Below are 25,084 nucleotides of genomic sequence, written 5' to 3' on the forward strand. Positions count from 1 at the left end.
TACTAGTACCATTTCTCCTTTCGCTCCGTAATTCTGTGTTATCGACGGTAATATGTTATTATTACTAATAAAGACCTTAGTCTTAGTAGTAATAATCTTCTGATTAGTCTATTAAGTGATTAGCTATCGGAATGTCTCGCGTCCTGGCTACAACCTGCTAGGCCGTCTATATGCTTATCCGTAACACGATGCCCCTCCTTTAAGGCTTTCGACCCGAAAGCCCTCTTAGGCCGTTTTAAATAGCGCTAATAACCCTTTGCTTATAAGTACTACATTCTTCTTATTTCCATATTATGGTTACTATATTGACAAAATGCTAATAGAGAAACGGAAGTTATATTCTATACGTTACCGTGCTTCCCTTGCTTAGAACATTGCTAAGAACGGTTTTATCGTTATACCTTGCTCTTGGTACGCGTTATAAGGCCTCGTCTATAAAATAATCACGCGTACGAAGTATTACGAAGCCTACGTTCGTCGAGGTCGTTCTTACGATAGCTCTAGTATACCGCTTTCTTCCTATAAGCACGTCTCCTTTTTTTTTTTAAATGTGATTCCTAATGTTCGTTCTAGTAGATTGTATTCTCTAGGAGTAATGTCGTATTAAGGATGCTAAATGTCGTGCCAAACTTAAGCTAGATAAATCCTAATGCCGTCTAGAAAAAGCCTAGCACGAGTTATCCGAAAAGCTTATATAGCTCCGGCGTCTTCGTTAATGGAAGGAGTTTTTAGTAGAGAAAGGTACTAATATAGTAGTATATAGTCTGTCGACCTTAGACAAGTTAGAGAAGGTTAAGCGGCAAGAGGCGCCTACTATACCCTTATTATAGATTAATGATACCATCAATGCTATCGACTAGGGCGCTATCTTTAGTTCTGTCCTAGGTTTTCCTTTGGTTGATCCGGGTTCTACTGGTAGAACTATTCTAGTTTCTTAGGGTAATTTAAATTCTTAACTAGTTTCTATAAGTTATCCTCTAGTCTAAAATCAAGCTATTTAACCAGATACTATAGTTCCCTATTAATGATACGTAAATCTAGAATTTCTTTGATATCCTATTCTTCCTCTTTGTCCTCTACTTCGATGTTTATAGTAATTTTAACATTCTTCGGCGCTAGTTCGAGAAGTGAAATATGAAAAACATCTGTCCGTAATTGTATAGATGATGGTAACGATAGTCGGTAGTTAGATGTCGAAATTTATTCCTTGATAATGAAGGGTCTAACCTTCTTAAAGTCTAGCTTTGTACTTAGTCGTTTAGTTTGTAAGTTTCGTATGATTAGGTAGACTTTGTCTCCCTTCTCTAGGTAAGGTCCCTTGAGCCTATATTTGTTATAGTAGTTCTTAATTCTAGTTCTAATAAACTTAAGTTTATTTTTAAGCTTCTTATATAGTATATATATTTGTTTTACTTTGATTATTACTCTCGGCACTATAACCTCTAGTCCTTGCCTAAGGTCTACTTTATATCTATAGTTTGTAAAGAACGGTATAACTTTAGTTATTTCCGTTAGCGTTATATTATAAGCAAGTTATACTATTAGTAATAGCATGACCTAGTCGTCTTGCTAATAGTTAACGTAAGAATAGAGGTACTACTTAATAACTTGGTTTAGTCGCTCTATTTGTCTATTAGTCTATAGGTAATATGCCGTTGATAGCTTGCTGTTAACGCCTAATCGTTATATTAACGCTTGCTAGAACTTTAATACGAACTTGGTGTCTCTATCGGTGATCTATTCCTATGGCTAAGCGTACACTAATACGACTTACCGATAGATTACGTCTACTAGCTGTTTAGCTATCTAGGACTCCTTGTAGGGAAAGAAGTATACCTATTTAGTTAGGTAATCTACTATAGTAAGAATACTATTATAGATTACCCCTATGGCCGTGTCCTTAGATTCTAGCAGTTTCGTAATAAAGTCTATTATAACTAAACTCTATAGTTTGTTAGCTGTTAGCAATGGCTAAAGTAGCCTATATAGCTTATATCGTGCCGTTTTACTTCGATTATAGATGTTATAGCTCTATATAACTTCCTTAACTTATATCGTTAGCTATAGAAAGTTATAATATTTCTTGACTTGTGTAACAGTCTTTGTAACTCCTTTATATCCTCCGAGTTTCAATTCGTAGAGTTCTCGAATCATTCGTAGCTATTGATCCCTATCGTAGATATATGCTTTGCCTCGGTACCAGAGTTTCCTATCTTTTTCTTCTACTCCGTTAGGTACCACTAGTCCAGGTGTTACTTGATACCGTGCCTTGTTAATCCTTTCTTCTCGAAAGATTACGTAACATTCTAGGAACGAGTCAAGTAGATCATCTTCTACAGGTGTCTACGTTTTATAATGTAGTATTCTGTCTATTTGTTCCTTAAATAATGGTAGCGTTATTTCTATTTATCCTTCTGTATAATCTATTTATTGGCTTAAGGCGTCTGCTTATATATTCTCTTTGCCCTTCTTATAGCAGATCTTAAAATTAAATTCTATAAGAAATTCTACCTATTATATTTGTCGTCTGTTAAGCTCCTTTGTCGTTATAAAGTACTATAAATTCTTATAATCTATATATACTTATACTAGTTTGATCGTACTACTAAGGTATAGTTACTATTCTTTAAAAGCTTTGACAATTATAAGTAGTTCCTTGTCATAGATCGGATAATTAAGATATAGTCCATTAAGCTTCTTTAAAAAGAAGGCTATAGGATGTAGCTTCCCTTGTTTGTCTTGTTATCCTAATTGTCCTCCGATAGCGTAGTCTAAAGCGTCCGTTTCTACCTTAAATAGCTTCTTAGGGTCTAGTAGTATTAGTACTAGATCTTTAGTAATGGCGTCATAGATCTATATAAATGCTTGCTCGTATTACTCTTCCTATTAGAATTTAGCGTTCTTCTTAGTAAGTTCGTATAAAGGTCGTACGATCGCTCTAAAGTTCCTAATGAATATCTAGTAGAAGTTTATAAACCTGATGAAACTTCGTACTTCTATGACTAACGTCGGTTATAGCTAATCCTTAATAGCTTTAACCTTTAAGGGTTCTATCCGGATTTGTCCTAGGGATATTTTATATCCTAAAAATATTGTTTTTCTAATGTAGAATTCGCTCTTTTTCTTGTTAACTAATAGCTTGTATATATATAACGCGTCTAGTATTGCTTTTACGTACTTCTAGTGTTTGTCTATTGTTTTAGAGAAGATAAGTATATTATCGAGATAATATACTATAAATTTGTCAAGAAAGGGTTAGATAGCTTGATTAATTAGGGCTTAGAACGTTATTAGCGTATTTGTTAGTCTAAATGGCATGATAAGGTACTTGTAGTGGCTATAGGGTATCCTAAAGGCCGTTTTCTACTTGTTGCCTTCTTTGATCCGTATATAGTTATAGGCCAATAGTAAGTTAAGACGTATAAAATATTAGGCTCCTACTAACTAATCTTAGAGTTATAAGATTAGTAGTAATAGGTATCGGTTTTTCACGGTCTATTCGTTAAGTTACCGATAGTCAATATATAACTATAGCTTTCTATCTTTCTTAGGTACAAATAAGATTAGGTAGCTTACTAGCGATATTAACAGGCAAATATATCCTCTTCGAAGGTTCTCCTCTAAATATCGCTTAAGTTCTTTGTTCTATGTCTAGCTTATATAATAAATCTTAAAGAACTTTAGTCATGCTCCTTCCTTAAGTTTGATCTCGTAATCCTATAGGCCATGCTCTAGTAGTCCTTCTAGATACTTCGGTTCGAATGCTAGGTATTCTTTATATTCCTTCGATACTTCCCTAGTCTTATCTCGTCTCTTGACTTTCCAATAATATACGAACTTGGTTCTATCTATAGCGATATTAGCGATTTCTCCTATCTTAACCTACTACTCTAGTTATAGTGCTCCGTATTCGTTAACGGAGAGAATAGCTATCGGCAGTTTAGCTCGTTCCTCCTATCGTAATGTCAGTGTCGTTATGCTACTTCTTCTAGAGTCTATAATAGTCTACCTACTACTGTCTGTCTCTTACGGTAGATCCGTAGGATATGCCTTCCCTTAAGCATCGTCCGCTTACGATCCTTATATACTCCCTATCTTACTAGTCGAATACGACTCCGTTTGGGGTTATAGGTAGCTACTATTCTTCTAGCTAATATCTAGGTTATAATCTTTATACTATGGTAACCCTAATATTATATCTTTATTATTACCTATATCTACGATGCTAAATATAACTATTATAGTCTTCCTTGCTATAGTGATGTCAATTGGTTTAGTCTCCCTATATACCTATTATATCGGAAATAGCCCTTTAACTATGCTATACTTCCGCTTCATTCTCTAGGGTATCTATAGCTAATTTATAAGCGTCGGCGAAATTAGGTTTATCTCTACTCTACTATCTATTAGTATAAGCATTTCGTGCTATCTCTATTATGCTATTATCAATAGTCGCTTGTCTTGCTACTATTGTTTAAAGATTATAGCGATTTCCTATGTTTTTGCTAGGAGGTCTCGATATAGTAGTTTCTTATGCTAATTCCTCCTATACTATACTACTACTTACCACTATATAGGTGTTAATAGTTTTTAAGCCCCTCGAAGGGCCCTGACCTATTTCTTAGGTTAGTGCTAACCTCTTCGGTTGTTCAGCTAATAGTAGCTTCGTTAATCGTGCTTATTTTCATAAGCCATTAAGTGCTTATATCTTCCTACTATTAGGTCCGTTCTACTTTTCATTATACGTGCTATAGCTTTATCTAAAGCTCCTAGATCTGCGATTTCTTTTCGTCCGTGTGGTAGAGGCAGTCGTTACTCCGGCACGAGTCTTATATATCTCGTCCTATTCTACAGTGCCTAGGCTAGGCTCGTTTTGGTACTACTATAATGCCTTCTAGATCGCGGGCTTCGATCTTCTAGAGCAATTCGGCCGCTCTATTTCCTATATCATAGACCTATTTCACAAGGCGGAGGCTTCTATTCTTATTTCCTTATCAGGTTGGCTAGTAATTGTTTTCGAATTTGTCGCGAAAGTGGTATCGGCATTTATATAATATATATTAGAACTAGGGCACTTATATATATACCTCGTGTCGCGGGTATAGTTATATAGCGTTGCCTAGAAGGTATTAGAATTCTTTTCTAAATCCTTCTTACTATATATAGACTATAGGTACTCCAATACTAAGGTAAGAGTGTTTCTTCTAGTAGTTTTCCCACATACGTTTATTTTTTCCGCGGTTTATATATATAAACTAGTATTTAGGGTTCTATATATTATAGCTAAGTTACTAATCATTAAAATGCTCGGTATAGCTATCAGGCCTATCGTATATCATAGGCTATTCCCCTTTAATAGTTTCTACGATACGTTAGAGTTCCCTTATCTCGTCTCTTATCTTATCGCTCTACTAGGTAAGTCAAATTAAGCGTCTATCCTATTCGCGTAGTTCCGTATTAAGCCAGAAAACTTCATTATAATACTATTCGATTTGTTCCTATTAGGTCTAGGTCTTTCGATTCCTTAGGTATCAGTCGTCTACAATCTATCCTACCTCTATATAACTATAAAACCTCACTACCTTAGGGCTAGGAGAATCGAAATTAGTGGTATATACTCTCCTACCGTATCCTATTTAGCAAGACCTATCTCTAGGTCTACCGTAACTAGTTCGGAGTACGGTGCTTGTTTGTCTTTACTATCGCTATTATATCCGAGACTATCTGTATTACTATCCCTATCTTTGTAGCTTATAGCCGCTACTTCGATAACATCCTTAGTATTTTTATCGATAGCCGTAATTTCCTTTCTAGGGACCGTTTTCTACTCTTTCTTTAGGCTTTAATATTCTCGCTTATAATGCCCTTTCTTTCTATAATTATAGTAGATAATATTAGACTTGTCTTTAGTCGTCTTCTTTTAGTCCTACTTCTATGTTATATCTATATCTATAGCTTTAGGATATATTCTATATAAGGTGCTAATATATATTTGTTTTTTCTTGTCGTTAGCCTTAACTATAGTTCTATTTATTCGACCTCGTTTCTATTACTCTTATATATAGAGTTAATTATCGATTCTAATAGCCTATATAATATATTTATCTAAGGTCTTAGGCTGGTTATACTTATATAGCTTATTTTTAACCTTTTCCTTTAAGCTATTATAGAATAGTTATATTAATACCTTATTATTAAGCTAAGACTTAAGTATATTTTATCTAAACTATATAGCATAAGAGGCTACTAACTTAGTCTATTAAAGACTAGTAAGTCTTTCTTATATATAAATCTTCTTATCTTTATTACTAAAAACCTTCTAAAGCTCTTCTTCAAAACGGTCGTAAGATCAAAAGACTACCTATATAAACATGTCTTAGTCGTCTTTGTCTTCCTTAGTAAGATAGTCGTTCTATATAGGCTCAAACTATCTAAATGCCTTGCCCTCTAGTCTTGTAGCTATATAGAGGACTTTAGCTTTATCGTCCGGAAACTTATTGTCATTAAGCCAGAAGTAGGATTAGAGGTTTGTTAGGAATCTTATAAGATCCTCTTTAGTTCTTCTATATTTACTAGGTAGTTTAATCTTAATATAGCTTACTTTGGCGCCTTTAAGTGCCTTAATTTTGGTATAAGCCTTATTAACTAGCTTCTATAAGTACTTTTCGCTATTCTCGAGTTCCTTAATCTAAGCTTAAGCAACCTTATCTCTCTAGTCTAACTCTTAAATCTACTACTAGAGTTAACTAAGCTAGGCAAGCAGCTATTCGGCCGTAACGTTAGTAGCTATATCGATGTCAAGGTCGAAATTACCTTTGTCCTAAACTATAATAGAACAAAGGGAGTGATAGTAACGTATAACGAACCTAGCTTAGACTTCTTCTAAAAGGGTTTAGACGAAGGTAAATTAAGCAAGACAAATGTATAGGTTGTCTAAGGGATTCGGTAAAGCTAAAGGGTTTATAATAACACTAGAGTTATCTCTTATAGTAGTTAGCAATGCTTAGTATAAGTACTATGATTATAGGTTACTATTATTAGTAAACTCCTAGAGTCTATTATAATAAGTAACTAGCTAGCTATATATATATAATTATCTGTCCTTCTTTAATAGTTATCACTAGTACCATTTCTCCTTTTGCTCCGTGATTCCGTGTTGTTGACGGTAATATGTTATTATTACTAGTGAAGACCTTAGTCTTGGTAGTGATAATCTTCTGATTGGTCCGTTAAGTGATTGGCTGTCGGAATGTCCCGCGTCCTAGCTGTAGCCTGCCGGGCCGTCTATGTGCTTATCTGTGACATGTTAACTAAGTAGGTTATACTATATAAGTCTAGTAGAGTGCTTTCTAAAAGAGGATAGTATCGTAAAGCGATTATATTAAATGCCTTATAATAAGTCAAGAGCTTGCTAAGTAGCTAAGGGCTAATAATTAATATATTAAGGGAACTAGGGTATCTTACCCCTAACTACCTAAAATAGGATAGCTCCCCCCTACTTAGTAATAAGTTAATTTTTTAGTCTAGCCTACTTTAGCTTATCGAGCTCCTAGCAAATCCTCTTATACTCCTTATTAGAAAGGTATAAGCGTTACTTATTACTATAGATAGCTTACTTAAGCATATAATAGTCTACTAGATCCTATAGATATCTTAGACGCTTATAGGGATATCTCGTATTACGCTATTAACCGCTATAAGAGTCTTTATACGAGTCTCTACCTCTCTCCTTACCGCTCTTCTAAGCTATAGGAAGTGTTAGTATATAAGTTATCAAGAAGATTCTATACTTCCGAGAGACTCTAGGTTATATATCGTTATTAATTAAGATCTTGGCTATTATAATAAGGGTATTAAGCTCTAGAAGTAGCTATCCTATACTATTAGCAAGCTTGATTTCTATCCTCTTATTTACTACCTAGGTTAGCAAGATACGTATAGCGATAGCATTAAGAAAGGTATAAAGTCTTTATATACCCTATACTTCTAGGATATCGTATTAGATAGCTTACTAGAAGGCGATATTAAAGTTATAAATCTAGTGCTATAGATTAACTCCTAAACGCTTAGCTATGTCAAGACTAGCTATATATTATATTATAACTATTATATAAAGTATTACGATAGATAGTATAAGTATAGAGTAAAGCGCCTAGATAATCCCCCTAATAAGGTTAATATCCTTCTTCTTATATACTTTTATAGCTTTATAAAGTTTAGGATCTATAATATATACTAGCTAATATTATAGCTATCTTATCCGCTTACTAATGTCTATAGTATATATGATATCTTTATAAAAGAAGTCTTATAATTATATAAATTTAGCTATAACGGCTATATTAGAAGGTATCAAATCTATAGATATTAAAGGTAATAATCCTTCTATAAGTTATTCCTAAGAAGCTAGGATAAGGTTATCTCTAGCTTACTTATAGGTTAGGCGCTATAGAACTTCTAGATCTAGCTCGTAGTCGCTATTAGGGTTAACAAATCCCTATATACCAATAAATTTAGCCTATAACTATAGTTCGATATACTACAAGTTCTAGGAACTAGGCCCTATAAGGTATATAGAAGTCTTAACTAGGATCTCAGATATAATAGACAGAAGCATCGTTAAAAGTATATTAAAGCAGGGTAAGAGAGTTCGTAATAGAGGAAGCTACTACTAATATTAAAGATACGTCGGCAGAGGAGTAGTTAAGGCACCGGGCTTATAACTACTAAATGTAGTGATAAGCTTCCTAGAGCATTGAAAGTAGTGTCTATAGTAGGTAGCTGTACGAAGGAAAGAGTGCCTTGTTCAAGCTATCTACAAAGGAGACAAAACGAGTGGTATTTATAGACAAAGGGACTAGCTAATGCGTTGAACAGCCTTATATAGCTGTGGCAAACGTGTGGCTAATACGCTTGGAAGCTCTATAGCTTCCGATAATGTGGGAACTTGGACGTCGACGACGACGATAGAGGCTGGTGCCAGAAGAGAAACAGCACGGCCAGCCCGGCGGCTAGCAGGTAAGGATAATACGGTACCGAAGCCGGCAGGGCGCCGAGCGTGGCGGCAGGGCCCGAGATTGGGAAGCCGAAGCCCCCTAACGGGCCCGATGGCCCGGACGGGGCCGCGGAAGAGGGAGGAGGGCTGTGGTCGGCCATGGAGGATAGCGTAGCGAGTAACTAATAACCTTTAGGCTTGGTCCCCGTGGTGCTAGCCCGCTGCAGGAGAGGGAATGGAATTCAAAAACAGGCAGAAGGGCGAAGAAGAGAAGGGATGAAGTTGGTGACGAGCTCCCTTGGGAGAGCAGGAAGAAAACTAGAACTTGGGGCGGCTTTTGCTTTTTATATATATATACCTACGTAGATTCCTCGCTCTCTAAGATCTCCGGAGCACCCCTGCAATACTCCGCGCACCAGACTTGGAAGTCCAGTCTCTGGCAAATGCTTCTCCTCCCCTTTGGTCGCTACCCATCGCGCCCAGTTCCCGGCCGCTTTTGGGCAACGGCAACCCCATCCATACGCAGCAGTGTACGGCACCTTTGACAATTCACCCGTCCTCTCTTGACCTCACATGGGTCCGACGATGCAACTGTGGTGTTGTTGGTGATTGGATCATTGTAGCTCCGGAGGGCAACCTGCGGGGCCGAATGCTTCGCTGAGGCTGCGGAATCCCAAGTGCCGGTTTGGAGGGGTATTCGCTGCATAACACTGCACAAATGGCACAAAGGTGCGAGAATCTGCACAAATCTGTGCATAACTCGGCCCTTATGCATTTTATTCACCATTTATGCAGGTGCACCAATAGCGTGCGTTTCTTCGATTAATTACCTGACCTCAACCACCTCGCCTACTAATTAGTGAATCCATCGAGAGCCAAAAAATCAAAGCATCTGTCATCGATCAGTTACTACCAAGTCGAATCATTGATGCGGGAAGCGCAGCAAGATGCAGTTTGAGTTTGTCGACAACAGCTCCATTGACAGAGCGACAAGACGGCGGATCCGGAGACGAGCAGCCGAGGGCCGCAACGCGGGGAGAAAGCTCTCGAGGCCGTCCCGGAAAGCCGCATTTGCAAATAATATGGCGACGGTGAGGCCATTCCCGGTCCATGCCCGACTGCCACGGAGCGCAGGCCCCCATGATTGCCAGCCGCCCGCGGATAGCAATGGTAGCAGCAGTGTTGGCGGTATTAGCTGTGTTAACACTCCTGTCTCGCCCTCGCCCGTCGTCGACCTTGGGTCTCCCCATTCGGCCATCAGTCCGCTCCCAGCCCACTTGCGTCGCCATGCCCCCGGATACGAGGGATCCGCCCTGATCCAATCAGGTAAGTTCATGAGCTTTATGTTTTCTTTGATTAATTAATTACGTGACTGGAACGGCCGTGTATTGTTAGATGTTAGATCACCGGTAGCTGATTTGTGTTCTCTTCTTTTTGTCTTGGAGTCGTCTCTTTTTTGATTGGGATCCGACACGCTCCCGAACTGGATCGAGTCCTCGACTACAGCTCGGAGTCCCGGTCTAAATGGGTCGAGCCCATTTTCTTTGACGAAGCTTGTAAGTAAAAGAAGCTGTTGTCTAAACCGAGAACAACGACATGGGGTCTGTGTTCTGCTCGATGCTCAACATAAGTGATAATTAACTTCCCTTACCCCCGGGTCTCCAGACTTCCACGGAGCGGTCGCCGTATACCTATCTTACAGGACCCGTACTTTCCCGCCTCCGTACCACTGCCGGGCCCCCCAAGACCTGTCAAGCTCCCAGACGCGCCACCTCTGCCGCGCCCTCCGTCTGATCAACAGTCGGCTCTCGAGGGAACACGCGGCCTCGAATGAGAACTTGATTGCCGTCATGATCCTGGGCTTGTATGAGCGTCAGCAGGGTGCCTATCACCGCGGACTCGTGCATCTTACTGGGCTGGAGCGCATGATCCAGCTGCGCGGTGGTCTCGCCGCCTTGACCAGGAGCAAGTCCGGCCTGGCCCGCAAGGTATTCAGGTAATTAGGTTTCTCGTTTCCCTCCGCGGTCTCCGTATTGCCCCATAATTATCTAATGATTTGCCTACCTATCTATTATTCATTTATCAAACCATATTTTTTTTTTTCCAAACCACAGATCCGACATTGAATGCTCCCTCCACCTCGGCACGCCCACGCGCTTCGCTCTGGACCAAGTCGAACCGCTCCTGTCCGTTAACGCCCTCACGCCGTCCCGGATTTCGGTCTTCCTCGATGACACCGCAGGCGGCTCCTATTACCCCGCATCCTCCTCTTCCAACTCTCTCTTCCTCCTCAACCTCCTCCTCCGCGACGCCACCCAGATCGCCCGCCTCCTCACCGCTGCCGTCGCCGCCGCCGCCGCCGCCGCCGCCGCCATCACCGCCTCGGCAACAGCCTCCCATGATCCTCCTGGCACAGCAGCAGCAGCAGCAACCACGACAACGACGACAACGACGATGACGACGGCGACGACGGCAACAGCGACAACCTGCAGACTGAGCAGTGCCTCCGTGCACGACACCTTCATCCTGCTGGGATACCGCGTCCAGGCCGTCGCCTCCTCCCTCCACCTCCTCCAGGCCCCCTTGCTCCCGCGCGCGGGGGCGGAGGAGGCGGAGGAGGAGCATCAACGAAAACGCTTTATTAACCCCGCCACCAGCACCAACCCGACGAATGACGAAGGTGCACATGTCAACAACAACAACATTGACAACAGCAGCAGCAGTAGCAGGACGGCCACCGACCCGATCCAGCGGGCCCTCTGCGCCGGGCTGGCCGCCTTCGTGGGCAGCTTCTTCTGGGCGACCGGCGGCGGCGAGAACCAGTTCCCGGTCCCGTGGCTGGCCGCGTTGGCGAGGGAGGTGTCGTGGGAGGCGGCAGCGACGACGAGGACGGCGCCGGCCGAGATCGCGCTGTGAGCCCTGCTCGTCTGCGTGTCCGCGGGCGTGTTCGCTGCCGAGGAGGAGGAAGAGGAGGAGGAGGAGGAGGAGTGGCTGGTGGCCGAGACGAGGGAGCTCGCGGGTGCCCTGGGGCTTGGACCGAGCGGTAGTAGTGGTGGTGGTGGTGGTAGTGACACGGGCTGGGAACGTGTGCGAGGTCGGATCCTCGCGGCCGGGCTGCCTTGGATCGAGCCGCTGCATGAAAGGAGGACGAGGGCGCATTGGGGGAGGTGTGTGGGAGGAGTTTGACTAAGATGAGAAGGATGTTATAATTACTGCCTGCGATGTACTCGTTCGCAAGCACCCTTCCTGGGTAAGAGAAAATATAAAATAGAAGCACAAAATGAAGTGAAAAATAAACAATAAATAAAAAAAAGGAGGGAGTCAATCAAGTCCCGAGCAGAACTTGCCCACGCAGCCAGGCTCAATGGCTTCCAGCTCCATGGCAATGACCTCCCAGGTATGCTTCTGCATCCCCGTCTCGTTCTTGACCCGATCGGGGACGTCAGGCCTGGGACGTGTCAATACCGTTAATTAGATGCTTTGGGGGCAAACAAAAAAAAAAAAGGCGCACCTCGCAAACGCGCGCACGCTGGCGGGCTGGGCCAGGTCGAGCGTCCACACCTGCACCAATGGGTCCTTTTCTCCCTCCTCCTCGTCCTCATCGTCGAAACATTGCTCTTATTATTTGTGCTCGCCGTGCCCGCGGCCCTCTCGATGGCCAGCTTGGCCGCGCGCCCCTTAACGAGTGCGCGCACGCCCAGGATGACGCGCCGCACCCCGATACGGGCCAGGTGCTTGGCTGCCTCGAAGCCAAGTCCGACGTTGGCGCCCGAGACGATGTACATACGTTCTTTCCTGCGCAGAGCTCCGGAGTGGCCAACAAGGGCAGGTCGCGGGCCTGGCTTGCCAGGGCGCCGCTGGCTAATTATGAGCAGCAGGTCGGTGCCGCCGTACATTGTATCTAAGGTATAAATAGTTATGTAGTAGTTGACTTTGGTTGCGTAATCAATACTTGTAGATTATACCAGATCCTTATCATGCATAGTGGGCTGCCTGGACAGGCAACTGAAAAAGGGGGAGGGATCAGTCCTGTTCTCATACTTGATTTTATTTTGTTCTTTCTTTTTCTCGTTATTTCTTTCCTCCCTTGCATCACGGACTCCCTGGGCTTTCGATGCCATCGAGGTCCACAGTGACACTCGTCACCCCTCGTGAGGAGGCATCCTTTCCCTTGATCCTGCTCTTCTCTTCTCGAGCCAGTGGGAGAGTAGTTTCCTAAAAAGGTAATTAACAAGTATTGGATCGTCAAAGTGCTCAAGGCGAATCCGGCTAAGTCGGTACGGAGCTAACGGACGAACTTGGGTTGGGGGCATTGCCATAATTAGAATACCACGGTAATTATGGAGTGATAAGCCTAGCAGCTCTTGAGTACCGCCGTGTCATTTACGACTATCTTCTCGATGCTGTTACGTGGTGATATTTACCCAACGCCAGAACTGACCAACCAGAGAGCATTTTCCTAAACCGGTTATCCCCACTCTTTCGGAGCCCCGGGCTGGTCGTGCTTCATTCAAACACGGACCGGATTTCGGGATTTCCGGGGTTAATACGCCGCCTTCGCTCCGGGACTTGGGATATGGTAACGGCGAACGGAGCCTTTCCGCTCTCTAGCTCTGACACCTAGGTAACCTGTGCTCGTAGCGTAACCCCGAGCCGCCGCTCTTAACTACACGTCAGCAGCCGCTGGTCAAGCCGGGGAGGAGGAAGACATACAAGTATAATAAGGGGTTGGATCCCAGATGTGTAAATCGAGACTTTAAATTATGTGTTTAATACCTAGGTAACTAATTAGCAGTTATTAATTCAGTAATAATCAATCATTCTCTTTGACCAGAGCGCTTGCCACCATGGACTTGGGCTTCCTACGCAGTCAGCTTATCGAAACCTGGAGGCTGCCCTACCCCAGCGACAGCTACGCCGGCCGGACCATCGTCATCACCGGCAGCAACACCGGCCTGGGCAGGGAAGCCGCCCGCCACTACGCACGCCTGGGCGCGAGCCGGCTGATCCTGGCCGTCCGCCACGTCGACAAGGGCGAGGAGGCCAAGCGGGACATCCAGACCACCGCCGCCGAGGGGGTCTCGATCGAGGTGTGGGAGGTCGACATGGCGAGCTACGCCAGCGTCAAGGCCTTCGCCGCCCGCGTCGACGCGGAGCTGGACCGCGTCGACATCTTCCACGCCAACGCCGGCGTCGCCCGCATGGTGTTCGCCCTGGCCGAGGGCAGCGAGAGCAGCGTCACGGTCAACTACCTCTCCACCTTCCTGCTCGTCGACCTCGTCCTGCCCAAGCTCAAGGCCACCGCCGCCCGGTTCCGCGTTCGCCCGACCCTCGTCGTCACGAGCTCCGGGGTCCACCGGCACACCGCGTTCCCCCAGAGGAACGAGCCCGACGTGCTCGCCGCCCTCAACGACCAGGGCTACGCGGGCGGGCGGCACTGGTCCGAGCAGTACCCCATCTCCAAGCTGCTGGGCATCTTCGCCGTCCGCAGCATCGCCAAGGAGCACCCGGCGGACGCGTACCCCGTCACCATCAACCTCGTCAGCCCCGGCTTCTGCCACTCGGGCCTGTCGCGCGAGGCCAAGGGCATGCAGAGGGTCGCCTTCGCCGTCCAGAAGGCCCTGCTGGCCAGGTCGACCGAGCGCGGCAGCTGGACGCTGCTCCACGCCGGCCTGCAGGGGCCCGAGTCGCACGGCCAGTACCTCGAGGACGCCAGGATCGTCCAGCCGTCCGACGTCGTCACCCGGAATCCGGACCTGCAGGACCGCCTGTGGGCCGACCTCAAGGCGAAACTCGAGGCCATTCATCCCGGTGTGACGGCCAACTTTTAATCAAATACCACCAACCTCGTGTCACACACCCGCGATTGATTGTAATAATCAACACATAACCGACTTAGAAACTTGTTAGCGCACGCGGCCATTTCTTCATATGGAAATATTTGGACACGGCATCCTAGGTAGTCTGCTAATTAAAGTTCATTGGCTCTACTTACTTTCGTTGCGCCAGTCGAGCCGCTGACGCAGCCATCCCCTGCCGAAGAGGGAGAGACGGTGCAGCAAGGGGGGGGGGGGGGACCTCGTGGAAGTGGCGAAAGGAAACAGTACGGTCCATGCCGTCCTCCGGCCACTCCGAGGCATGCTATTCTGCCGTAATGCTTCATCTCTCCGCGTCGGTTCTCAGCCCTGGAGTGTCATGAATTCTGTTTATCAATCTTGATAAGACCATCCTCCCAAAAGCAAAGAGTAAAGTTGGTGGAGAAGCGAGGGTCGTCAAATGGTTGGCATTCGGCGGAGGATCGACGCTGGGAGGAGGAGCGAAGTTCGGCGGAGGGTGAGACTTAGGCGGAGAGGAGGGAAGACAGGCGCTTCAGACTTCTCGGAAGTGGTGCTGATACCCACTTCATCCATTTCACCGAGCGGGTCAATGATCTCGATCTAACAGTAGCTAGAGGGAAGTAGAGCAGGATTTGGTAAGATGAGCCTGGCGCGGCGAGAAGCAATTGCGGGTGATAAGACGCGTTGTCGGTGTGTTGCCGCGTCTTGTGACAATCGAGGGTCCAGTCGGGCAGCTGTTGTGCCTAACACCTGTCACGCTGATACGGATACGGAATCCCCCCAGTACACTCGGTTCTAGCGCCAACCAAGTGCATTCAGCTTCCCGCCTTCCCATTGAGATCTGAAAATTCAGGCAAACCTGGCGAGAAAAGGGCAAACACAAACCGCCTTAGGCGCCAAAGCACCAGTCAACTTGAACGTAACTCAGCTCTGCGAACGAAGGAGGGAGCACTGGATCACAGAACACGCGAGTCATAGCACGATATTATACACTTAGTACCCCCACCGTGTCTTGAACCTAGCTCCTCAGTCAAGTAACTCCGGCCTCAGGTTAAAAACTGGCTGTTGCATTCATTCCTTTGACCAACCCGCTGAACATACCTTCATAAACATTAAGACACGGCTCGAAAGGAAAGGGAGGAAGAAAAATATTCCCACAAAGCCGATCAAAATCGCCGCCTAGCGCCGCTAGCTGCCAAGCTCGGCGTCCGACAGGCTAAAGTCAATACCGATCTCGTTCTTAAGGAGCTCATTCAGGGTGGACCCGTCCCGAAGATACACCCAGTCGCCCGTCGCCGTGTCCTGCTTCTCGTGCTGCCCTTCCCCTAACACGACGTAGTCGTAGCGCTTCGGGCCCGTCTTGGGCGACGACAACCAGATCTGCTTGTTGGGCGGCTGTTTGTTGATGACGTAGGTGCCGACATCGGGCCCGAGAGAGAGGGTCAGGACGCCGGACTGATCGGTGTGTTGTTAGCGTGGGCGCAGACGCATGAAGGGAGTGTTCGCCTGTCTTACCGAGAACTCGACATCGACGTCCTCCCGCTCGTCTTGTAGCTCTTCCAGGCGGGTAAGTAGTCTCTCGAGGTACTCGTCCGCGATATTGTGGTACTCGCTAAAGCTGATGTTGGCCGGCGTTCTCGGAACAGGCGGGGTGTCGACGGGCTTGGCCGGTTTGTCGTCTGGCGTGATGCCATTGAGGCCGGAACTGCTCGAGATAGGTCGACGAGCTGTGAGAGGACCGGCCGGCTTAGGCGCATAGTGCAAAAGCGATGGCGCCGCCGAGATGCTCGGAAGCGCTGTGTGTGCTGTGCGCGTGCTCTGCAGGCCTCGGCAGGCGACTCGGGCAAGCTTCGAAGCAGTCGAGCGCGCCATGTTCAAGGAACTGCTTGACTTGAAACGAAGCGCAAATCGGCGGTTGGGTTCGCTGAAATCGGGAATCGTTTATGGCGCACTTGATGGTTGCTTTAAAACAACCCCCGGCAAAAGAAAGCTTTGCCGATTCCTAACTGATGACTGTTTGCTCGGATGGTGACGGGTACCGGGGCAGACCAGGTGCCGGTTGAACAAAGTGAAGCTCCGTGCCGTTGCCGTTCGGATCAGAGCTCGGCGGCCCCACACAATTGTCAATCGCCGGCAGGCAGAGGTGACCTCAGACATGCTTGACCAATCACGCGTGGCCGATCGGTACCGCACGAGCCACATAGTTACAAGCTTTGGTTTAGCGTGCCTGCCTGCAGCACGTCATTTCATGGCCCTCTGCAATTGCAAGTCATTCCACAGTCGCGACTGCCAGTGGATCAAGAACGTTTTCGAGATCTGGGATTGCACTCGGCTTGTTACTCTCCGCCTCAGGGAGCCACGACGACGACGACGACGACGACGACGACGCGGGTCGAACACCACAACCCATCACAACAACCCACCCCCAGAACCGCTCTCGAAACATGATCAACGCATTCCTAGTATTCAACGGCCAAGGCCAGCCGCGCCTAACCAAGTTCTACACCCAACTTGTCCGTCCCCGTCCCCCCGAGTCATCCTTTTTAATCTTTTTTTTTCGATAACCCTCTACAAGTTGAATGTCATAGGGTCAAACTAACTTTCGTTCTTGGTCAACAACAGGACACGTCGATCCAGCAGCGCCTCATCTCCGAGATCTTCACGCTCGTCTCGAACCGGGCCCCGGGCTCCTGCAACTTCCTCCCGCTGCCGCCGCTGCTCGCGGCCTCGTCCACCAGCAGCACGTCCTCGTCGGCACAGGAGCAGAACGACGTGCCCTCGTTCGTCACCTACCGCAACTACGCGACGCTCTACTTCATCATCATCTCGACGTCGACCGAGTCGCCCCTCGCCCTGATCGACCTGATCCAGGTCTACGTCGAGGCCCTGGACCGACTGTTCGAGAACGTGTGCGAGCTCGACCTCATCTTCAACTACGAGACGCTCCACGCCACCCTGGGGGAGATGATCGTCGGCGGCGTCGTCATCGAGACCAACCTGGAGCGCATCGTGGCGGGCGTCCGCGCCCAGGGCACGGTGGCGAAGCGGCCGGTGAACGAGTCGCGGGCAGGAGGCGGGTTGGGCGGCAGCCTGGGCGCAGGACTGGGGATGGGGGGAATGGTCTGGCATGGAAGGTGAAGGAAGGAAGGAGAAAGAGAGCCCGGCGGAGGGGATTTGATGGTCCGGAGTTCCGGCGTGTGGAATTAATTGACAGCGAACAACGAGACGGGATCTCGTCGGCAAGTCACGGCAGAGGCGGGATGGGGCCGCGGGGGGGTTGTCAGGCCGAGACTGGCACTCTGCATTTCATGCGGCCAAGCGCCGCGCCATTGGTTGCCGGGTATCCAACGCCAAACTCCAGATGGTGGAACAGTCTATGATACAAGGTGGAGGGGAGACGCGGCAGCCGACGCCGCACCATGATGAGATTACTGCTTACTCGTCGGCCCAGGGGACGACGGTGGAGCGGAAGGCTGGTTCTTCATGGTGAGCTTTCTCGCGTCTTCGGTAAAGACGCCGAAGAAACTGAAGAACCTCTCGCGAATCTTGACAGAAGGTTAGACAAATATCGGAAGCGGGCCTGGGAAAATAAGAAAGAGATCTCACCGAGTCAAAGGGGGTGGGGATGTCTTTCCAGTCCATGAAGAGCACGGCGTATGCTAGGACGACTAGGCAAACAGAGTCAATTATTATCCAAGAACTCTTGATGGAAGTGACGGCCACCTTACATGTTGTTGTAAACAGCTGGGCCAATCGTACAAACTTGTCCCACCGTGGTCGGGCCGTGGCGAGCTTTAACCTTCGCTTGTACTTTTTCTCGAAGCGCAGCTGCTGTTGCGGCGTCATGCTCTGGATGTCGGGCGGCCACACCTTTTTGAGTTTGTACTTGTACTCGGGATGTGCGGCCGCCGCGTTCAGCTGCGGCTTGGCAGCCTGTGCCAATCGCCGCACAAGTGTGGGAAACATGGCGGCGTGAGGGCAGCGGGGGAACACGGCGTTACGGGGTTTTTGCGTTGTGAGTTGTTGCTGGCTGTTGAGAATCGCTGACCCAGTTAACTGAGTGACCGGGGCACGAGAAAATGAATGGGTCTTGTCTTATCACTACGGACTACACAGTACGGATTACAGTACTTGGTAATTGGGTAGTACAAAATTTTACCCCACGGATATGCAGGCCGGGACCACCCCGCGTTGCCCCTCCGAGTCCTTGTCAGAGAGAACCGGCGGAGTCACTCAAAATTTCCCGGCCTGGCCTTCACTTGAACTGGAACCACGCGACACCGGCCCGATTGCAGCCTCCCTCGCCGGTGTGAGGAGTGAGACAGATCAGCCAATCTCGAGGGTTCGAAAGCCCGGTACAGCAGAAGCACAGCAACGCCCGAGTTCCGCGCAATAATGGCCGACACGACGCTGCCCAAGGCCATGGCCGAGCTCGCCGTCTCCAAGACCAAGGAGCTCAAGGGCACCGAGAAGCGCGACAGTCTCATCGCGATCGAGAAGAAGTACCAGGCAAAGTGGCAAGAGGATGGCGTCTTCGAGGTCGACGCCCCCTCGATTGACGAGTACCCGCTCGGCTCCATCAGCGCCGACGAGCTGCGCGAGAAGTTTCCCAAGTTCTTCGGCACCATCGCCTACCCTTACATGAACGGTCGTCTGCACGCCGGCCATGCCTTCAGTGTCAGCAAGATCGAGTTCCACACCGGATTCCTCCGGATGCAGGGCAAGCGTGCCCTCTTCCCCCTCGGCTACCACTGCACCGGCCTGCCCATCAAGGCCTCCGCCGACAAGCTGGTCAAGGAGGTCGAGATGTTCGGCAAGAACTTCGAGCGCTACAAGGAGGAGGACGAAGAGGTGGAGGAGGCGCCGACTTCGCAGAAGGGAGCCAAGGAGGATCTGACCAAGTTCAATGCCAAGAAGGGCAAGGCCGCCGCGAAGACGGTCAAGGCCAAGTACCAGTGGCAGATTCTCAACTCGGTCGGCGTTCCACTGGAGGAGGTCCATAAGTTTGCCGACCCGCAGTATTGGCTCAAGTACTTCCCCCCGGAGTGCAAGAAGGACCTCATCAACTTTGGTGCGCGCATTGACTGGCGTCGTCAGTTCGTGACGACAGATGCGAACCCCTACTACGACGCGTTCGTGCGGTGGCAGATGAACCGCCTCAAGGAGCTCGACAAGATCAAGTTCGGCAAGAGGTACACCATTTACTCCATCAAAGACGGTCAGCCATGCATGGACCACGACCGGAGTGAAGGCGAAGGCGTGTTGCCCCAGGAGTACACCGCCCTGAAGCTCAAGGTGGTAGAGTGGGCGCCCAAAGCCGCCGATGCGCTCAAGGGCAAGATCCCCGAGGATGCGTCCGTCTACCTCTGCCCTGCGACCCTCAGGCCGGAGACCATGTACGGCCAAGTGTGCTGCTTCGTCGGCCCCAGCCTGAGCTACGGCGTCTTCAGGGCCTCCGAGAAGGAGTACTTCGTCATCACCGAGAGGGCCGCCAGGAACATGGCCTACCAGGGCATCTTCGAGAAGGAGGGCGTGCCGGAGAAGGCTGCCGAAGTCAAGGGTTCCGACCTCATTGGCACCCTGGTGACCGCGCCGCTCAGCTTCCACCCGCAGGTCCGCGTGCTTCCGATGGACACGGTCTTGGCGACCAAGGGCACCGGCGTTGTGACGTCCGTCCCATCTGATTCGCCGGACGACTACGCCATGGTCACCGAGCTCGCCAAGAAGGCCGATTTCTACGGCATCAAGAAGGAGTGGGCCGAGCTCGAGATCATCCCCATCATCCAGACCCCGACGTCTGACCTGCTCGCTCCCCACTTGGTCAAGAAGCTCAAGATCAACTCCCCCAAGGATGCCAAGCAGCTCCAGGAGGCCAAGGAGCTCGCCTACAAGGAGGGCTTCTATCAGGGTGTCATGAAGGTCGGCGACTTCAAGGGCGAGAAGGTCGAGGTTGCCAAGCCAAAGGTCAGGGAGCAGCTCATCAAGAACGGCGATGCATTTGCGTACTCGGAGCCCGAGAACAAGGTGGTGTCGAGGTCTGGCGACGAATGGTGGGTCTGAAGCAGAAACCTTCTATCGGACAAAGGCTGTTGCTAACCTAGCCATAGCACGGTCGCCCTCCTCGACCAGTGGTATCTCGACTACGGCGAGGAGAGTTGGCGCAAGCAGGCCTATGAGTACGTCGAGAACAAGGACGGAAAGGGCCTCGAGACCTACTCGCCCGACACCCAGCACGCTTTCAAGGGCGTGCTCAACTGGCTGAGGCAATGGGCCTGCGCCCGCACATATGGCCTGGGTTCTAAGCTCCCGTGGGATCACAACTTCCTCGTGGAGAGTCTGAGGTGAGAGCAAGCTACGGAGAAGCCTAAAGCCCTAAAATGATTGCTGACAATTGATTATTAGTGACTCGACCATTTACATGGCGTAAGTGATTCGGAGGTCAAATCTAAGCTGCAGCGACCACTAACACGATCAGCTACTACACGATTGTTCCATGGTTGCACACGGATCTGTTTGGTCGGGTTAAGTAAGTCACCGTCGCGGCCTTGCCTTTCCAGGGACTGCGCTAACTCGCTCGTAGGGGCAAGGGTAACATCAAGCCCGAGCAAATGATTGACGAGGTCTGGGACTACATCTTTTGCCGGACACAGCTGTCAGACGATCTCATCGCCAAGTCGGGCATCCCGAAGGAGACCCTGGAGGGCATGAGGAGAGACTTTGAGTACTTCTACCCGCTCGATGTTCGTGTCAGCGGCAAGGACCTTATTCCGAACCACCTCACCTTCTGGCTGTACAACCACATTGGTGAGTTTCTTTCCCCATTGTTAAACCCACCGGCTCTTTTGGTTATGGGCGCTAACCCGTCTAGCCCTCTTCCCGCGCGAGTATTGGCCCCGCTCCGTCCGTGCCAATGGCCATCTCCAGTTGAACGGCGAGAAGATGAGCAAATCGACCGGCAACTTCATGACGCTGGATGACGTCGTGAGGAAATACGGTGCGGATGCTGCCCGCGTCGCCCTTGCCGATGCCGGCGATGGAATCTCGGACTCCAACTTCGTCGAAGACGTCGCCGACAACACCATTTTGCGCCTCTACACCAACAAGGAGTGGATCGAGGAGGTCATCAAGGACGAAAAGCTCCGGACCGGCCCGCTCAACGATTTCCAGGATATCCTGTTCGATAACGAGATGAACGCGCTGGTGCACGAGGCCAAGAAGCACTACGAGGAGACGTCTTACAAGCTCGCTCTCAAGGCCGCTCACTACGACTTCCTCAACGCCCGTGACATGTACCGCGAGGCCTGCAACGCCGCTGGCATCCCGCTCCACAGGGACCTCGTCCTCAAGTACATCCGGCTTCAAGCCCTCGTCCTCACGCCCATTGCGCCACATTGGCCCGAGTACATCTGGCTCGAGATCTTGGGCGAGAAGAAGTCGATCCAGTACGCCTTGTGGCCCGAGGTGCCCCCCGCCAACCCGGCCCTCACCGCGGCGCGCGAGTATGTGCGCCAGACTTCCTCCAACGTCAACTCGGCCGAGGCAGCGCAACTCAAGAAGATGGCAAAGGGCCGCCAGAGCGATTTCGATCCCAAGAAGCCCAAGAAGCTGACCATCTTCATGGCCACCGCCTTCCCCTCATGGCAGGCCAAGTACATTGAGCTGCTCAAGGAGGTGTGGGACCCGGTCGCCAACGCGCAGAAGATCGAGGACAAGGAGCTCAACGGCCGCATCGCCAAGATGGGCGAGATGAAGAAGGCCATGCCGTTTGTGCAGGCCCTCAAGAAGCGGCTGAGGGACGGCGAGCCGGCCGAGACCGTGCTCGAGCGCAAGCTCGCCTTTGATGAGGCCAAGACGCTGCTGGTATGTTTCTTGCCCCATTCCATTTGGCGAGTTTGTGTTGTTGTTGTTGTTGTTGTTGTTGTTGTTTGTGTTGTTGTTGCTGCCATGTTTCCATGTACTGACTGCGTTTTCTATAGGCGATGGTTCCCGGCTTGAAGCGGACTGCCGGGTTGGAGAGCGTCCAGATCCTGGCGGTCGAAGAGGGCAGCAAGAAAGGCAAGGACCTGACCAACAACGGCGCCGAGGTCGAGATCAAGGCGCCCGTCGCCGAGTCTGCTCTGCCTGGGCAGCCAAGCTTCCACTTCGAGAACGTCTAGGCAGGTAGGCAGGTAGGCTAAGCCGGGCGGTACTACCGATCAGGGGTACGTATTACATGTACACAGCGCGGCAAGCTAGAGCTTTGCATGTCTTGGTCATGTGCGGCGAGCAATCTAGACAGCGGATGTACGGACGAGTCAAAACGGAGCGTAAGACGAGTCGAGACGGAACAATAGACTTCATTGCGAGTTCATTGATTGTTCAGCGGGTTGTAATCGACTCGAACCCGGAGCATGGCACCGTCAAGAGTGTGTGGCCCCGTCGCTGGGGAGTCTGTGTGGTAATCTGTCCGGATAACACGTCGGCTTGAAGTCATGGTGCCCTGACCCGGTCCTCTCGGACTCGAGCCATTCGCTACCCCCCCTCGTCTTCGGAGACGGGCACCGTAAGGGAAAGTCGCTAGTCTCTGACTCTTGACTCACTCGATTATGCTACCATGAGCTCAACTATCTTTTGATGGAGAGCACCTCCGAACACTTCATCGTTTTGAGTTGGACCATACAAACTCTAAGCCCTTATCTCCAACGAGAAGTAGCTCAGAACATTTCCTTCTATACCCTCGCTTCTCTTCTTTTCCAAAGTACAATTTCTTCCAAGGCACACTTCTACCCTGCAAACTCAGAACACGTCGGCCTTTTCGACTTCTTAGCTGTCCATTTCTAACTTGACGAAACGCCGCCGCCATCATGCATCTCTCGCACGTCCTCCCACAGGGCTCACAGCCGCCCAGATAACAAACACGGTGACCACCACGGTAACCGCGGGAGCCACCATTCCCACGCCGCTCTCGACCGTCACGAGCACTGGCACGACGACCATCACCGTGACGCAGTCGGAGTTTACCACTTCGCCTACGCCGAGTGAGTTTATCTTTTTTTTTGCCCTCAGCGCCACCGCGGTTGCCCTTTCAAAGCTGCTTCCTGCCGCGTTCTCCGCAACACTCCTGGATCATAGCAGCAGAGGCTAATCAGTGGACTACCACAGCTTCCACGACGACTACCGCAGCTTCCACGAGTACTACCACAGCTACCGTCGTCCCGGTGGCGGGCGGCAACGCGCTTGGTGTGCAGGATTCGGCGGCCGGATTGGCTATTATCGCGTGCGCGCTGGGCATGGCGCTGTTTTGAGATAGGAGCCGAAAGCCCGGGGGGGGGGGGGGCGGAGAGCTGGGTCGAGTCCGAATCAAGGAGGTGTTGCTTTGCGGCAGTTGCGATGGACAGCCTTAGTTTGCCTGGTGCTTGTCCGGGTTTCTCCTGGGCCAATCGTCGATACAGGGCAAATGTTGAATTGGTTATCCGTGAGGCGGTAGTCGTCGACATTTAAACGAGGCGGTGTCTCGGCTGGTGCAGGTCTCGAAACATGATCTCGCATCGTTCGTCCGGGATGTGGCCGAGGGGCCTGTTGTTCCTCGCATCGCAAAAATGACCCTAAGCTGCGTGCGGCTATCGAACCGTCCGAGTTCTCTATCCCACGGCTGCTGGTGTACCAACATCCTCGTCGATGGAGCCACGGCGGGACGCCGCCTAAGCGGCAATAGCAACCTGCCCGCTCTGCTCCTGTCCAGGGGGCTTCGGCAGGTTATCCTAGAAACAGTACGTCAGTAATCAGTACATACAGCGTCCTTTTACTCCCCCCTCTTTTTTCGGTCGGAGACGCCTCTGATGGCCGCGGCATGGTCAGACTTACCGCATCGAAAATGACCCTGATCATCAGACTGCAGCTCGGACACACGCCGATATCCTGGCCATCCATAAGGTCGCACAGGGCAATCTCAAAGCGGTCGCCGCACGGGCAGGGGTAGTGGTAGATTTGCAGGGTCTCGTCGTAGGTCATGTCCTCGATCTCGACCTCGTCGTAGATGGAAAGCTGCTCGTCGTCGGCCATTTTGTGACTTCGTTGTCCTCTTCGACGTGCGAATCACGAAATATGCGGAGGGCTCCTGCGACGTGAAGCGGCTTCGCGAAATGTATTTTCTATGTTGTTGGGACGATTTGGCGGTTGCTCAGAAGGGAATGACGGCTGAAGTGGGGAGAAGAGAAAAAAAGTGTAGAGGGGCTAATCCGCCCGCTCGGCGCGGGGTTGATAGCGGACCGCA

At 49.4% G+C, this 25,084-nt stretch overlaps 9 protein-coding genes across 9 annotated transcripts; 4 read left to right on the forward strand and 5 right to left on the reverse strand.

The window, feature by feature from the left end:
• Nucleotides 1-8,696: 8,696 nt before the first annotated feature.
• MYCTH_2312927 (uncharacterized protein) lies at nucleotides 8,697-9,314 on the reverse strand. The gene has a single exon (XM_003667224.1). It carries the CDS (start codon nucleotides 9,154-9,156, stop codon nucleotides 8,923-8,925), a length of 234 nt encoding a protein of 77 aa, XP_003667272.1. The 5' UTR covers nucleotides 9,157-9,314; the 3' UTR covers nucleotides 8,697-8,922.
• A 548-nt stretch (nucleotides 9,315-9,862) lies between these two features.
• MYCTH_2136257 (uncharacterized protein) lies at nucleotides 9,863-11,230 on the forward strand. Its single transcript, XM_003667225.1, has 3 exons — nucleotides 9,863-10,321; nucleotides 10,441-10,551; nucleotides 10,661-11,230. Exons 1-3 carry the CDS (start codon nucleotides 9,943-9,945, stop codon nucleotides 10,993-10,995), a joined length of 825 nt encoding a protein of 274 aa, XP_003667273.1. The 5' UTR covers nucleotides 9,863-9,942; the 3' UTR covers nucleotides 10,996-11,230.
• Nucleotides 11,231-12,316: 1,086 nt separating this feature from the next.
• Nucleotides 12,317-12,891, reverse strand: MYCTH_2131210 (uncharacterized protein; the record flags this gene model as incomplete). The annotated part of the gene is made up of 3 exons (XM_003667226.1): nucleotides 12,317-12,443; nucleotides 12,507-12,556; nucleotides 12,607-12,891. The coding sequence occupies 3 exons, from the start codon at nucleotides 12,889-12,891 to the stop codon at nucleotides 12,317-12,319; spliced, it is 462 nt and encodes a 153-aa protein (XP_003667274.1).
• A 918-nt stretch (nucleotides 12,892-13,809) lies between these two features.
• On the forward strand, nucleotides 13,810-14,867 carry MYCTH_2312931 (uncharacterized protein). The gene has a single exon (XM_003667227.1). The coding sequence runs from the start codon at nucleotides 13,843-13,845 to the stop codon at nucleotides 14,824-14,826; it is 984 nt and encodes a 327-aa protein (XP_003667275.1). The 5' UTR covers nucleotides 13,810-13,842; the 3' UTR covers nucleotides 14,827-14,867.
• An 837-nt stretch (nucleotides 14,868-15,704) lies between these two features.
• Nucleotides 15,705-16,928, reverse strand: MYCTH_2312932 (uncharacterized protein). The gene is made up of 2 exons (XM_003667228.1): nucleotides 16,348-16,928; nucleotides 15,705-16,287 (listed from the first exon to the last, which is right to left on the reverse strand). The coding sequence occupies exons 1-2, from the start codon at nucleotides 16,702-16,704 to the stop codon at nucleotides 16,021-16,023; spliced, it is 624 nt and encodes a 207-aa protein (XP_003667276.1). The 5' UTR covers nucleotides 16,705-16,928; the 3' UTR covers nucleotides 15,705-16,020.
• Nucleotides 16,929-17,090: 162 nt separating this feature from the next.
• MYCTH_2312934 (uncharacterized protein) lies at nucleotides 17,091-18,214 on the forward strand. Its single transcript, XM_003667229.1, has 2 exons — nucleotides 17,091-17,345; nucleotides 17,455-18,214. Exons 1-2 carry the CDS (start codon nucleotides 17,277-17,279, stop codon nucleotides 17,968-17,970), a joined length of 585 nt encoding a protein of 194 aa, XP_003667277.1. The 5' UTR covers nucleotides 17,091-17,276; the 3' UTR covers nucleotides 17,971-18,214.
• On the reverse strand, nucleotides 18,215-18,899 carry MYCTH_2312937 (uncharacterized protein). The gene has a single exon (XM_003667230.1). It carries the CDS (start codon nucleotides 18,796-18,798, stop codon nucleotides 18,268-18,270), a length of 531 nt encoding a protein of 176 aa, XP_003667278.1. The 5' UTR covers nucleotides 18,799-18,899; the 3' UTR covers nucleotides 18,215-18,267.
• A 129-nt stretch (nucleotides 18,900-19,028) lies between these two features.
• MYCTH_2312940 (uncharacterized protein) lies at nucleotides 19,029-23,371 on the forward strand. The gene is made up of 7 exons (XM_003667231.1): nucleotides 19,029-20,882; nucleotides 20,940-21,173; nucleotides 21,235-21,255; nucleotides 21,308-21,358; nucleotides 21,413-21,636; nucleotides 21,701-22,692; nucleotides 22,809-23,371. The coding sequence occupies exons 1-7, from the start codon at nucleotides 19,228-19,230 to the stop codon at nucleotides 22,986-22,988; spliced, it is 3,357 nt and encodes a 1,118-aa protein (XP_003667279.1). The 5' UTR covers nucleotides 19,029-19,227; the 3' UTR covers nucleotides 22,989-23,371.
• Nucleotides 23,372-24,410: 1,039 nt separating this feature from the next.
• Nucleotides 24,411-25,083, reverse strand: MYCTH_2312941 (uncharacterized protein). The gene is made up of 2 exons (XM_003667232.1): nucleotides 24,676-25,083; nucleotides 24,411-24,572 (listed from the first exon to the last, which is right to left on the reverse strand). Exons 1-2 carry the CDS (start codon nucleotides 24,871-24,873, stop codon nucleotides 24,513-24,515), a joined length of 258 nt encoding a protein of 85 aa, XP_003667280.1. The 5' UTR covers nucleotides 24,874-25,083; the 3' UTR covers nucleotides 24,411-24,512.
• Between the last annotated feature and the right edge of the window lies 1 nt (nucleotide 25,084).

Source organism: Thermothelomyces thermophilus, chromosome 7 (assembly GCF_000226095.1).
Source record: "Thermothelomyces thermophilus ATCC 42464 chromosome 7, complete sequence".
Lineage (NCBI taxonomy): Eukaryota > Fungi > Ascomycota > Sordariomycetes > Sordariales > Chaetomiaceae > Thermothelomyces > Thermothelomyces thermophilus.